General features: G+C 41.2%; 1 protein-coding gene and 1 pseudogene across 6 annotated transcripts in view; one reads left to right on the top strand and one right to left on the bottom strand.

The window, feature by feature from the left end:
- Positions 1-6,153: 6,153 nt before the first annotated feature.
- LOC147426438 (neurochondrin family protein) overlaps positions 6,154-13,604 on the top strand; it is a 171,347-nt gene continuing 163,896 nt past the window's right edge. For 5 of the 6 annotated variants that reach the window (XR_015186259.1, XR_015186261.1, XR_015186260.1 and 2 more), the window contains exons 1-4: positions 6,158-6,315; positions 10,499-10,679; positions 11,085-11,229; positions 11,354-11,490. Coding sequence is in view for 3 of the 6 variants with exons in the window: in XM_086498926.1 (XP_086355052.1) it covers positions 6,283-6,315; positions 10,499-10,679; positions 11,085-11,229; positions 11,354-11,490 (496 nt within the window). In the remaining 3 variants the exon portion in view is untranslated. Of the gene's footprint in view, positions 6,316-10,498; positions 10,680-11,084; positions 11,230-11,353; positions 11,491-13,604 lie in introns of all 6 variants that reach the window. The other variant, XM_086498927.1, reaches the window with a different exon arrangement.
- On the bottom strand, positions 6,324-9,431 carry LOC147426440 (uncharacterized; annotated as a pseudogene).

Genomic DNA, 13,604 nt, shown 5'->3' with positions numbered 1-13,604 from the left:
ACAAGGATGTCCGTTGTCACTAACTCTCTTTGGTCTATGCATCAATCAATTGGAACAAATGGTACTTGACTTTATGCAAGAGGAAGGCATTGAAGAGGTCACTATTTGCAATATGGTAATCATGCTTTTTTTGTATGCGGATGATGTAGTGCTTCTAGCACACACTTTAGAAGATGCACAAAAGCTTATGGTTGTCCTTGAGAACTTTTGCTTGCATAGTGGGCTGATTGTGAATGAATCCAAAACAAAGGTTATGCTTGTGAAAACCAACCATAAGGAGAAGCCATGCATTGTGTACAACAATGAGATACTTGAAGTTAGTTGAGAGCTTTAAGTACCTTGGCCTTGAGGTTCCGGCCAATCACAAGTGGCATGAATGTGCTATGCGTCGATTAGAAGCGGGAAAGAGAGCATACTATGCATTTGAGAACATGTGTAATGCAGGAAACATTAAGTGTTGGGGTTCTCAGGAAGTACATTTTTGACACATTGGTGACACTGGTTCTTCTTTATGGAGTTGAAGTGTGGGGTTGGAGCATCTCAAATTCTACTTGGAAAGAGTTTGAGAATGTCCAAAAGCATTTTCTTACAAACTTTCTCCAAGTTAAGACACAAACACCATATATGCTCCTACTTCTTGAGTCGAGATCTCTTCCAATTGAGGTTATGAGCATGGAAAGAGTTGTGGAGTACATGATAAAGATGCATCAAAATCCCTCACATCGACTTCCTACAATTGCATGGGAAGCAAGCAAAAAAGTTTAAAAGACACATAAAAGCAAGATCTTGAGCAGACATAAAGAAGTGGTTTGGGAGATGGGATGCATTACACTTGCTACATGATGCCTCAATTGACTAGCAAGTGAATGAAGCTTTTCTACAACGCCAATGTATTACGGCTTGGGAGGAATCCGGTGGGTCACGCTTCATACATTACACCACCCATATTACCCCCAACTACAAAACCATGTTCTTTGCTGAAAGGGGAAACCATACTCACACTTACATGCTTGAGCCTATCCCCTTGTCAGCGACAATAAGCACTATCGAAGCCATTTGGCTTAGCTCCCACTTTCTTCGATGTGAGATAGGGCGTTGGGGCAAAGGAGAAGAGTCAAATCGACTGTGCATATTATGCTCATTGCAAGTTCAAGAATCTGAGTACCACACACTATTAGAGTGCTCAGGTCGCATCCAAACTTGCTTCCCTCACATTTTTAGCCATGACTTAGACCTACACACTTTCCTCTCCTAACCACAATTTGGCTCTCTCATCACCACAATTTTGGAGCATCGAGAGTCACTCATCAGCCACATACACACTACATCACATGTAACTTTGGTCCCATAGGTCATATTTGACCTTCAAGGACGATAATAAAATCTCTCTCTCTCTCTCTCTCTCTCTCTCTCTCTCTCTCTCTCTCTCTCTCTTTCTATTTCTCTTGCTACTTCGCTCGACAATGGCTACAACTCCCCATGCCTCTGCTCTTGTAGGCTTCCTTCTCACCTATCTCTCCCCTTTCCCTCTTTGTTGCATGCTTGCCCTCTCTTATCTCTACCTTCTTGCCCTTCCCTTTCTCCCAATATCCTCGATTCCTCTCTCCATGCTAACACCTCATCTCAACTCCCATTTTCTCCCCCTCAAAAAGTGGTAGTATTAGAAAAAATGTCATTTAAATGTAAATTGCAAGTTCATTGCTAGGCCATTGAATTAAGAGAAATTTTTTAAAAAAGTCATTCCAAATTGAGTTTCCTACTCATTCTTAGGCCATTGAATAATAAGAAAACTCTATATGCATCACTATGTCAATATGTTAAACTTACAATCACGAGCATTTTCAAATTGTACACAATTTTGATTGTATAATGAAGACTTGCACAAAACCAGACACTTGTAACCCAGTACCTTTGCTCACGTGGGTTTCCCAATCCTCGGAATCTCACAATACTTAAAAAATTAACATGGACCTACAACTTTAAAGCATCGGTTGTAAGAAGTTGTGCATTGTTTAGATAAATGTGACAAGTTGTGCTATTGTAATCATTGATATCGGTACAAGGACTTTTTTTCTCCTCCCATCTCTTCTATGCTCTTATTCTTCTCCTCTCTCTCACATATACAAATTGGACATATTATGATGCATTTCTTATGAAGATCATGAGGCATGTTACAAATGGTATCATAGCAAACCAACCTTGCAAACATGGAAGCTACGAACAAGTAGGAAGATTCTAAAAAATTTCTTTTGAATTAGATTTTTGCAAGCAAAGAGGAACCAATTGGACATGGCAAGGATCAAGGAGGCCGGTGAAGGAGCTAAGTACCTATCCTTTTTATGAGATGCATGATTTCCTTTTAGCAACTATTAAATTCATGTGTAGCTATATTTGGGGAAACATAAGCACAAAGGTAGTATTTTTTTGTTGATTTGGGTAGTACATTGTTTCATGTAATCAAAACCTATAAGAAACATGAATTTTATATTTGATTTTCACATTATAAGACCTTTAGAGTTGGCAAGGAAGCATTATATTTTAGTTTACTTTTGTAAATCTACTTTTATGCTTAAAAAATGAACAACATTTATGTGGTTGACATGTGCAAACCTGATCTTGTATAGAAGCTAGTTGACCGTGCTCTCCTTGTGTTCTAAATGATTACAAGAAAAAGGTTTTGATTTTAAAAGAAAATAGAGAAATTGAAAAGTATAAAAGTAAGGCAAAGGACCAAAACACTCACTATGGATATTGTAAATTCAATGGGCTTGCTTTTGGATTTGAGTGCCCCTCCCACTTTGATGGGTTTGATAAATAATATATGTTGATGTCTTTGTTGTTGTTTTCTTGGATGTCACCTTTGTGTATTCAAAGGGTGAGGAAGGCTATAGCTGACTGGAATAAACTAAAGATTGTGTGAGGTGTGGGAAGTTTAATGGGTTTAGCACAATATGAGAGGGCACACCAAATATGAGAGAGCACACCAAAAGGAGTCTTTTTTTGGTTTCAATCCATTGATCGGTTTGACTAGAGAGGATGAGCGTTTGGTGAGAAACTCTAATTTTTGTTTAGCCTTTGATACATTACAAGGACGAGGTGTTGAGTATTGTTTTGAAATTCTATAAAGTGGGTAAACTCTTCGTGTTTTGTTTGATGCAAACGGGGAAAGATCAGGGTGTGTATTTGTATTAGAGAAAACAATGATTACATATGGATCAATAATATATGGTAAACATAAAGTGAACTATGTGTGTCATGATTAAGATTTACTAGGCATGGTGCATGTATCTAGGCATTGGAGGCATCTCTTGCTTGGGGTAATTTTAAGAATTTACCCCAAGCAAGATATACTAGGCATGGTGCATGGATTTAGGCATTGGAGGCATCTCTTGCGTGGGGTAAATTTAAGAATTTAAATTAAGAATGGATCATGAAATCTGAATTTCTATTTCTTAAGACTTTTCTTGATATTAGAAAATAAGATAAATTCAAATCTTGTCATAGTAAAATTATGATTTAAAATACTTGGATATAAAAGAGATAAATCTATTATATTTGTTTATGTCTAGTAGGTAAGAGTATGTGTGTTTTATAGGTTATCAAGAATTTTCTATTGCTACAAGTCCCTATAAGTTTTTGAAGGATATGATACTTGCAAGGAAGAGATTTATTTTATGATATATGGGACATGCTATTGTTTCCTTCATCTGATTGAGTTTGATTCAAGATTGGAAGCTAATGGAATCCCTCCAAAGGAAGGTGATAGATTTGATTGAGCCTATTTTGAGGAGATTATATATAGGAAAGAACAGTGGCATGATGAGGAGAGTGTACCCCACCTATGAGAAAAAGGCCCATTGTGCTACTGCCAAAAGAGCACGAGCACATTATGGAGATGGCAACACGAGGGGCATCCCTATGAAGCCAAGGAGAAAGTGGAGCAAGTTTGTAAACAAAGTTGACAAAGAAAGATGCCATAATTATTGATATAGAGACTAGGCTTGCAAGATATGAGCAAATATATGGACCTCTACCCCTAGGTGCAAATGAATTTTGCATTGAAGACCTATTACAAACAAAAGGAGCCTATGTATATTTCTTTATGTATGAGTACAATGAATCTTCTTCTTCTTCCATATATTCTCCACTCTTCTTCTTCTTCTCTCTCTAATGGATGCAAATTGGACATATTATTACGTATTATTATGATGGAAAAAATAGAAAAGGCCCTCTTTTCTCTCGCACAAGTAGAAAACAAGCTCGTGGTAGTGGTACCCTTTACTAGAAGTTTAAAGGAGTAAATTGGGCATCAATGGATTATGGTTGTGAATAAAGAAGGTACAGAAAAGTGTTTGCTGTAATCAATTTATCAGAGAATTGCAAATGAGAGTGTAAAGCATACAAAAAGGAGGTAGCATACCCAAACAAAGAGTATCCCAATATTCAAGGGGCCTTCCAAAATGAAGATAATGTACTCAACTAAGGCAATGTGCCTAAATATGGGCAAAGTCACTAATGGAGGGGCACAAACCCATTATCAGTGTGACTAAAAATGTATGATCACTCTTTCACAAGGCAGGCTTACTCTAGCTCTTACGAAACAAATCTAATCCTCCTAGGCCAAGATCTACAAGATAAGGCCAAAGCCTTAGCAATGATGTTAGAGGAAAGGGGTGGGGCTCTTATAAATAGGAGGGGCTGCGTGGAGAAGAGGACAACATTGCAGAGGATCCTATAGTAGCATTAGACCTTTAGTCGATCTCCTTAGGTTTTCCTTCTACGCAAGAACAATCATTGGTGCCCTTTTTCGGCATTGGGCTCTACTTTTTTAGATTCAAGAGTTACGAGAGAAGCGCCTCTTGTGGCGGGAATGTCCAAGGTTGACCTTCGCATTGCAAGTAAGGCAAATTTCGAAGCTGGGCACCTTGTGATTCTCGACAAGTTTTGCCTCTGTAGCATTGGCAGCGAGAGCCTCTACAAGGGCTACGTTGAGTTGTGCAAGCCAACTTATTGAAGTCTTATATTACTAGCACTCTGTTTTAGGCCTTGGGATATGTTTTATACCTACTTGTTTTAGTTAGAGCTAATTCCCATGCCAAAGGAAGTAAACAAATTTAATTGGATTATAAGTTGGATTTATATGCGTGAGTAAGCAAAAAACAAAAATCACATTGTTGAGCCGAGATATTTGACTCTTGTTGGTTGTAGGTGTTTTGACAATGTTTTTTTTTGAAGTTCATAGACAAGTTATCACAGTAGTAGAAATGTGTATTCAAATTTTTAGATTGAGCATCCTCTTGGTGAGCATCAACTTTTCTCCTCTTCTTATGATGGCATCTGGTCAAAAGCTTTCGGAGGAATTTTGAGCTTTGCTTCCAATAGTGATGAAGATGTATCTATGAGCTTCATTCGATTTATGCTCTTGTATGGATATCAATTCTAGATCCACAATAAGAGTGTGTTTGGCCAATGAAGGTGTACATTTGGTCAAATTATTTTTACAAGAACATTTTGATAGGTTACACGTTGCTTAGAGTAATGTTAGGAAATCTCAAGACCACTACAAAAATTTTGCAGATGAAATACTCCTACTCACAATTAGAGAAGATAATACTTCATTTCAAGAGGTGGTTCAAAGACCCTTTGATGATAACCCTTTGCCACAACCTGCATGTAGAGAATTTAAGATGTTGGAAGGATAAATTTGTCCAAACTGTGTGGTTTGCTCATCGTTTGATTTAAACTTTACGGATGAATTTTAGAAATATTAACGGGTGTTACGGCCAATAAGTGTAAACATGCCGCATGAAGCTCGCCATATAAATCTAATCTTGATTTAGCTACAAGGTGAGCTTAAGGAGACTGAAACAACAATCAAGCACGCTTGCCATGTGAAGCAGCGAATGACCTGTTTGAGGGCTATGAGACAAAGAAGGAATTTCTGCATTCAAACTCGCACAAAGGAAAAGCAAGAACGTTCTCTAATCCATTGTGTAAAAAAATAGGAGCTCAAAAGCTAGACACACCTCGTGGGTTGTTAAAGAACATGGTTTGTAAAAGAACAACATGCAGGCTAGCAAGATTTGAACCCACAATCCAGCGAAGACTCAGCTCTCACTCCATCGTGGTTAAACAATAATATAAGGTTTTACCCCATAGCAAGAATTCTATCCTTAGGCTAACGGAGAGGCCCTTGTAAGTACCAAGGTTCTCACCTTGGTAGAACGCCATGCTATTTGGCGCGGAGGCCTGCACCCAACGCTTTTCAAATTAGTCTGGAACATGGACGTAAGTTCGTCTCTGCAACGCACCGTGGTACTTCTCTGTCTTTGTGTGTTGAGAGAGAGAGAGAGAGAGAGAGAGAGGTCTTGGCATAGGGATTGGAACTGCTAGAGTCCACGAGGCCATGGCAGAGCTAGCTTACTAAGAGATGCTCCATGGGAAGAGAAGACGAGGCCATGGCAGAGTTAATCAGGGCTGTCAGGGTGGATGTCCATTATGTCAAACCCAAATTAAACTTACAGTGAACTTTTTTGAAATGTGAACTCAAAAACTAAATTTTCTGAGCTGCAAGTATAAATGCAGTGTGAACTAGTCGTGAACTATATTTACACAGAAGGTCTTGCTGGGGCTGAATCTGCTACTTCTTCATGGGCTGAATCTGCTACCTTTAGGGGCCGAGTCTTGCTGACTCTTCATGGCTGAAAACGCTAGGCTGCTGTGGCTGAAAAATGCTGAAATCTGCTAACGCTGGTTCATGCAAAAATGCTAGGGATGCAAAAACGTTGGCAGCTGGCTTCTCTGCAAAAACGCTAGAGGGTGGGGTTCCTTGGCAGGGTGCCCTGATGCAAAAATGCCAGGCTGTGGTAGGGTTGTGGCGAAGATCTGCTGATGGAGAAAACGCTGATGATGGGGTTCTTGCTTGGAGGAAGTCCACCAAGGTCCTGTTGAGAAGATGCCTGCTGAGCTTGGCTCTTGTTGCCTCTTCTGCCAAATAGTGCTAACTTTGGTTTGCTTATATATTTTCTTACCCAAATTGCCCTACCTACTTTTGTTGGAAAGTCACTTAAATTAATAAGTGAAAAATACAAAAAATAGGTAAAATGGAAGAGAGTGCTCATGAAAGAATTGCCATGCCTCTCCTGAGTCTCTACTCAAGAACAGAACAGCTGATACAAGTCTTGCTCTATCTGGGCCAAGTAAGCTCGTTTCTTCCGTCGCACAAGGCGTTGGGAAGCAATCCGAGATTGTTTGTAAGTGATGACTCCTAAAAGTAGATCCATTTGAAGTTGGGCTCTCATCTCTTTGCACTCCTCATCATACCAACTATTATGGGGTACTCCCAGAATGTCGCCCCTGACGCGGCTGAGTGTGTGGGTATGTCTCTGATGCTACACCATGCAGTTTCTCAGACAGTAAAGTGGTGCACTCCTCCACTGAGAGGCCAGGACAAGCTGTGCATAGACAGCTATAAATCTCCTTTGTATAAACCTAGTCAATCTCTGGTGTAAACGTATAACGAGTATGTGACTTGCCTCCTGATGTTTGGGCTGTACTATACTGAAATGATACAGAGAATGTCAAAAGAGCACGATCCACTGCTAAGCCCATTGGTCTGGCCCCTGCTTCCACTATGATATCCTGAATACAAGGAATAAAGCTCGGCTGCGCCGTACAATAGTCCACTATACTGGCCCCGTGTCTGTGTGGAAAGCATGTGAAACCGGCGGCTCCAGGAAATCGTTGTAAGTGACCTGCCTCCTGATGTCTGGGCTGTACTATACTGAAATGATACAGAGAATGTCAAAAAAGCATGATCCACTGCTATGCCCACTGGTCTAGCTCTTGCTTCCACTATGAAATCCTGAATACAAGGAATAAAGCTCGGTTGTGCCGTAACATAGTCCACTATACCGGCTCCGTGTCTGTGTGGAAAGCATGTGAAACCGACGGCTCCAGGAAATCGTTGTAAGCCATTAAGTATGGCTAACCCATGTGTAGTCGTCATCTCCCATACTCCGTCTGCTTTGTGTCATGTGAGCATCTGTCAAGCCCCAACTCACTGACATCCATCTCTCTAAACATCTCATCTGAAGTGTCGTAGAAGACTGTCTGAGAGTTGCCCGTTCGGGCATTGAAGGAGGATGATATCACCATCCTTAGAAAACTCCCATATATCACCACCTAGTATAGAGAAAGGCGACTGTCCACTGGATGTAGCATATACTGATGTACTGGGGGGAAGTAACATATGGCAATGTATAGAAATCGGCCTGTGTCAGCTCTCACCCTCACCCACATGTATCTAGCATGATCATCTCTCCGTACAGTAAGTAGTAGTGGCTATAACTCCTTTCTAAATAGCACTGCTACTCATCTTGAACCTCTACACCCATGCTCAGATCTCACGATTGTCCTGTGGGCTGTCTCCCATCTGTATCCCACCACATGTGGCATAAGTTGTCCAGGGGCTTGACGAGTCTGTGAGAAGAAAACAATGTCCCTATCTCTGAAACTGTCCTCAAAGGCACCAACGTCCAACCTCATAGATCCATTACAATTCCAAGTAGCCATCTTCAGTGTGGTCCCATAGGTCTCACACAGTCATGTAGAGCGCCGCTCTACAATCACCACCCGACCATCTCTGTAAAAGGCCATCTTTACCTTCTCCCTTGTCGCAGTAATCTCTGGCATTACCTCTCTCATATGCGCAAGCTGTGAGAGAGTGAGATCATCACCAAGGAAAATATCTGTCTTCTTGAGACTAGGCCTCTTTCTCAAGAATTCCTCCTTCTCTTCCAAGGAGGGGAAGCGTAGTATCAGAGCTCTCCCTTCTGAAGATTCTCCCGGGCCATCACTCTTCTTGCCCACTCTCCATGCCTTTGTGTGTGAAGGCTTGTCCACCCCCATCATGGATGTGAGGCTTGTGACCTCTTTTTCCTCATTGTTTATGTCTTGAGGCCGGTTACCCTTACATGTAGAGCCCACATCCTCCTTTGTTTCTCTTCGAGGGTCATTTTAATAAGAGTGGGTGTACAAGGAGCTTCCTTACCTTTCCCTTTCTTGGCAACCTCAATCCAATTTTCGGCCTCTACTTTCTTTTGTGTTGCGGAGATGACCGCGGCCCATGACTTCTTCTCTCTATCTTCCTTGATAGTCCGTATTTCTTCTCTCATGGTATTCAATTCTTCCATCATGGATGGCTGAATTTCTCCTTCCTCGAGCCGTCCACTTTTTGCTTGTAGATTTCGGATGATGGAATCTTGGATGACCACTTTCTCCTTGAGCGAAGCGATCCTGCTACGTATGCCATCTCTTTCTTCGGTTCATCTTTGAAGAATAGTGCTCCTTTCCTTCCTCCACTCTTCCACTTTGTTTCTCCATTCTCTCATTTCCTTCTCTATTACTGGCCTCCTCTTCCCTGTTCGCATGAAAGAGGCTTTGTGGGCGACAGACGATGGATGTGTCTTCTTATACGTGGGGGAAGCCGTTCGCACTTCTCTAATGCTTCCCCACACACACACACACACACACACACACACACACACAGAGAGAGAGAGAGAGAGAGAGAGAGAGAGAGAGAGAGAGAGAGAGAGAGAGAGAGAGAGAAATGAAATGAAATGTTATATTAACTCTTCAAAAGGCCAAAATGACCTACGAGACCAATCTGTTACAAAATGGTGAATCTAATACCATGTCTGGGTACAAAAGAACTAGATACTAGAGAGAGAGAGAGAGAGAGAGAGAGAGAGAGAGAGAGAGAGAGAGAGAGAGAGTCTAAAAACAACAAAAAAATACAAGAAACTCTAGAAACAGCAAGAAATGCTTGTGAAACTTAAAAAAACAGTAAAACACCGATTTGAAACCCTAAAAAAATAGAAAAAACAGTGGCAAAACTCTATAAACAGCAAGAAACAGTGACAAAACCCTAAAAATCAGCAAAAAACAGTGACCAAACTCTATAAAACAGACAAAAAATAGTTTCAAAACCCTAAAAACAACAAAAAAATAGTGACAAAATCCTAAAAACCGCCAAAGAGCAATTTTGAAACCCTAAAAACAGCAAAGAAAGAAGTGACGAAACCCTAAAAACAGTGAGAGACCCATGAGAGAGAGAGAGAGAGAGCGAGAAGACTAACACCAGATGGGGTCCCAAAACCCCCTCGAAGGGCCCTCCTCTCTATCTTTAGAGAGGTATTTGCTTTAGATTGCACAAATGCTGATACAGTTGTCCTAGATGCTGGTGGGATCTTGCGGTAGATGCTTGGATGTGCGAGGCTAAGGGCTGAAAATGCAAAAACACTAGGGATGCTGAATAGGATTTGCAACTGCGACGAGGCTATACCTGCACTAGCCACGTTTTAATAGGTTGTGGCCCTTTGTCCCTCACTAAAATATGTAGTGTAAAGCTGTCGAGTCCTTCATGAATCGCTAAAAAAGTGTATGAAATGTGTTAAGGCTTCAAGTCATCACTCTAAGACTTTTCTTCTTTTGGCAGACCCAGGATTCTGCTGGATGTTTAGAAAATTGTTTAAGTTTCTTAAAAGGGAACAATGATGAGCAACGTTTGGTGGGTTTGCTACTTGCAACGAAGTATGTACAAGGAGATGACACGAGTTCTGTTGTTCAAATTTTTGATGCTGTTGGCATCCAGTTCATAAATAGACTTCTCAATTCTGGTTCGTAACTCATACTATTTTGACTCTTGAGGTCTCTGTGTGCATGATTCAGTGCCAATTTTTGACTTGTCACTTGTTCTGTTATTTGAAGCTTATTTTGACCCTTGAGATCAGTTTTTATTTTGACCCTCAAGATCAGTTGTTAAAAAGCCTCAACTCCTTGTGTCCATGATTGCTTCTCTATGTGACTGTCTGCATGTTCTCTGTGATCAAAGTAATTGTTTTAGGACTTTGACTATTACCATACGCATGGTTTTTGACATGCTTTCTCCTCGCTTCTGTGGTTTATGATTTGGTCTCACAGTTTTTTGGTACGGTCTTGTTCTATTATAAGTTGTTGGCTTTACTGAATTTCCATATATCAGACATATAGAAGCTATGTTAAGCTCATTGGTCAAATGACAGGAGTACAGGGGACTGCAGAGCAAAAGGAGGCTTATGTACAATTGTCGATTTCAGTACTTTCAGCATTCTGCAGAGTACCCGAGTTAGCTGCATCAGATGAAATAACCGAGAAGATCCCTACACTACTGGAGATTTTAAAGAAAAGGTATGCTGAGCTTTTAGTCATCTGGTTCTTCTTGTTGTGGGTCTGGGGATGTCTTACTGTTTGCAGATCACAGACCTCAAGAGAGCTTTTGATTTTTTTTTAATAGCTTGTGTGGGTCATGCAGGCCAAAGGACACCATACTGGTGGATTGCCTTGAATGTCTTATTGGAATTTCTGCGGCCTCTGACCAAGGAAAGGTTTCTATCAAGAAAGCTGGGGCTTTGTCAGTGTTAATGGAGTGCCTTGCTAGGTCTTCATCAGGTTTGATGAAGTATTATTGTAGAACTTTTCATTAGCAGCGATTTAAGCTTCTCAATTGTGAGACTGTGATGTCAGTATACTCTAGGGATGCACATATCTTTACAAGTTTAAGTTTGAAAATGCAGTTTGTGAGTCCATCATGAGTAGTTTCATGTTTTATAACTTGCAGGAAGAAAACCTTAGCATTCCAGGGAAGTGCTTGTTCACAGTGGCAACACATGCTCAGTTATAATACGTCTCTTTCTGTCAATAATTGCTACTGTGATGGATTGCTTTGTTGCACTAAGGCATCGAAGATCAAAGCTTTGCTTTGGAACTGCCATTCATATAGGGTCTTGAGTGCCCTGGCTAGGATTGATTTAGTCTGCATGAAGAAGGGTGGTCTCAATGGTGCTTCTTCTTTTCTGTATGTCCTGCTTGAATGTGATTATCTGGATGGTTTCCCTTTACTCCTGTGGGGTGTATGCCAAATGACTGCCTGTTTGGTGAAATTACTGTGCCAGAATTGGGTGCCAAATATTCAGAAGATGCAACATGCTATATTGAGTGGCATACATGCTACAAGTGGGATGGAGTCCATTAGAGGTGATGATAAGAGCCATTAAACAAAACATGACCAATTTATGATTGCACGATCCCATAGAGACATGGAACGGGGGACGGAATGGGAATGGGAACGGCCAAAGGAGGGCAACGCGAATTGGTTTGGGGGGGGAGGGGAGAGGTAGATAGCCTAGAGGAGATTGAGAAAATGGAGATTCTGTCGAGTAACTAGGCTTAAATGGCCACAAGGTGTGGAATGAGCTGGACTTTTCAGTCAGCTATTCTAGGTTGGTTGTTAGAGTTAGTTTAGATCAGGCATGAGACTTCAAATCAGTCCAGATAGTGAAACTGGAAACGGAAATGAACATTGAGACTACAACTGGAAATGAAAACTGGAAATGAGCATTGGAACTGGATTGTATATTCAGATAGAGACAAATACAATGTTGAGAAGTATGTTTTTGAATCACAAGAGCATATAGCTCCAAGATACAAGAGGTTCGGGATAGCTCAAGCCAAGATAAGATAAGATAAGATCAGATCCCCAAAATGAAGTAATGGCCCCTATTTATAGGCCTTTGACTAGGCTTCTGACTGTCTGTATCCTGTGGCAGTTACTAAAGTAACTGTCGGTAATTACTGTCTCTGAAAGCTTCCAGTACAATCATCCGCCAGCTGCCTGGTAAGGGCCATTCCCGCCATCTACATTCCTCCTCCCCTTTCCTAAATTTTGGTGTATACCAAAATTTTCAGGAGTCTTCAACATTTATCCAGTGTCAGTCCATGTGACTCGCTTCTTGCCTGGCACCTTCTTCTTGGGAGGTTTGTGTGAGACCGGGGTGCTTGGACCAGCATTGTCCTTCGAAAGGAGTCGGTATAGAGCTTCTGCTCCAGTTGATCCTTTCTGACAGTCTGCATCTCAAAGTTATATGGAGTGAGAGCATTCCAGGTCTTGGTGTCAGGATCATACAATGTTCGTTTTCCTCTGGTAAGCCGGGCTCTGGCCAGCTTGCAGTGTGCATCCATCCTTGAGGTAGTGGTTGGTTGCATTTTATTCTAGTTTCAAACAAGATTTCAGCCATCTCTCTGAACTGGGGTTCAAAGGATGCTTTGTTGGCTAATTCCTTCTCAACGATCTTGAAGGCTTCGACCATGAGCTGTAGTAGTTGATTTGTAATCTTGATTAGCCTTCTGATTAGCACCTTCCACTGACCCATCCTTAATTGAAAATTGTGAAGATTGTTTCAGCTCATCGAGCTGGTTTTTCTTCAGAGCGTCTTGCAACACTTGATTCTAGGCCAGCCACTCAGTAGTGGCTTCTTCATACCAATCCTGAGCCCGTGTCCACTACCTTGACATATTGTTGTTTGGTCTGCTGGCTCAGGGTGTGTGGGGTAGAGAGCTGGGAAAAAGCGTGGAAGCTCTACCGCTTTGGCCCGAATGGCATACACCAGTACTGGTGAGTCTGGAACAAATTCTAAGAAGTTTAGTACCATTTGGTTTTGCTGCTGCATCATCTTTCTAGTGATTTGAACCAGATGAAATAAGCTTTTCAGATTCTGTTCTTGTTC

The sequence above is a fragment of the Adiantum capillus-veneris genome, chromosome 24 (assembly GCF_014529385.1).
Source record: "Adiantum capillus-veneris isolate H3 chromosome 24, ASM1452938v2, whole genome shotgun sequence".
Lineage (NCBI taxonomy): Eukaryota > Viridiplantae > Streptophyta > Polypodiopsida > Polypodiales > Pteridaceae > Adiantum > Adiantum capillus-veneris.
This window is presented reverse-complemented; position numbering and strand designations above follow the sequence as displayed.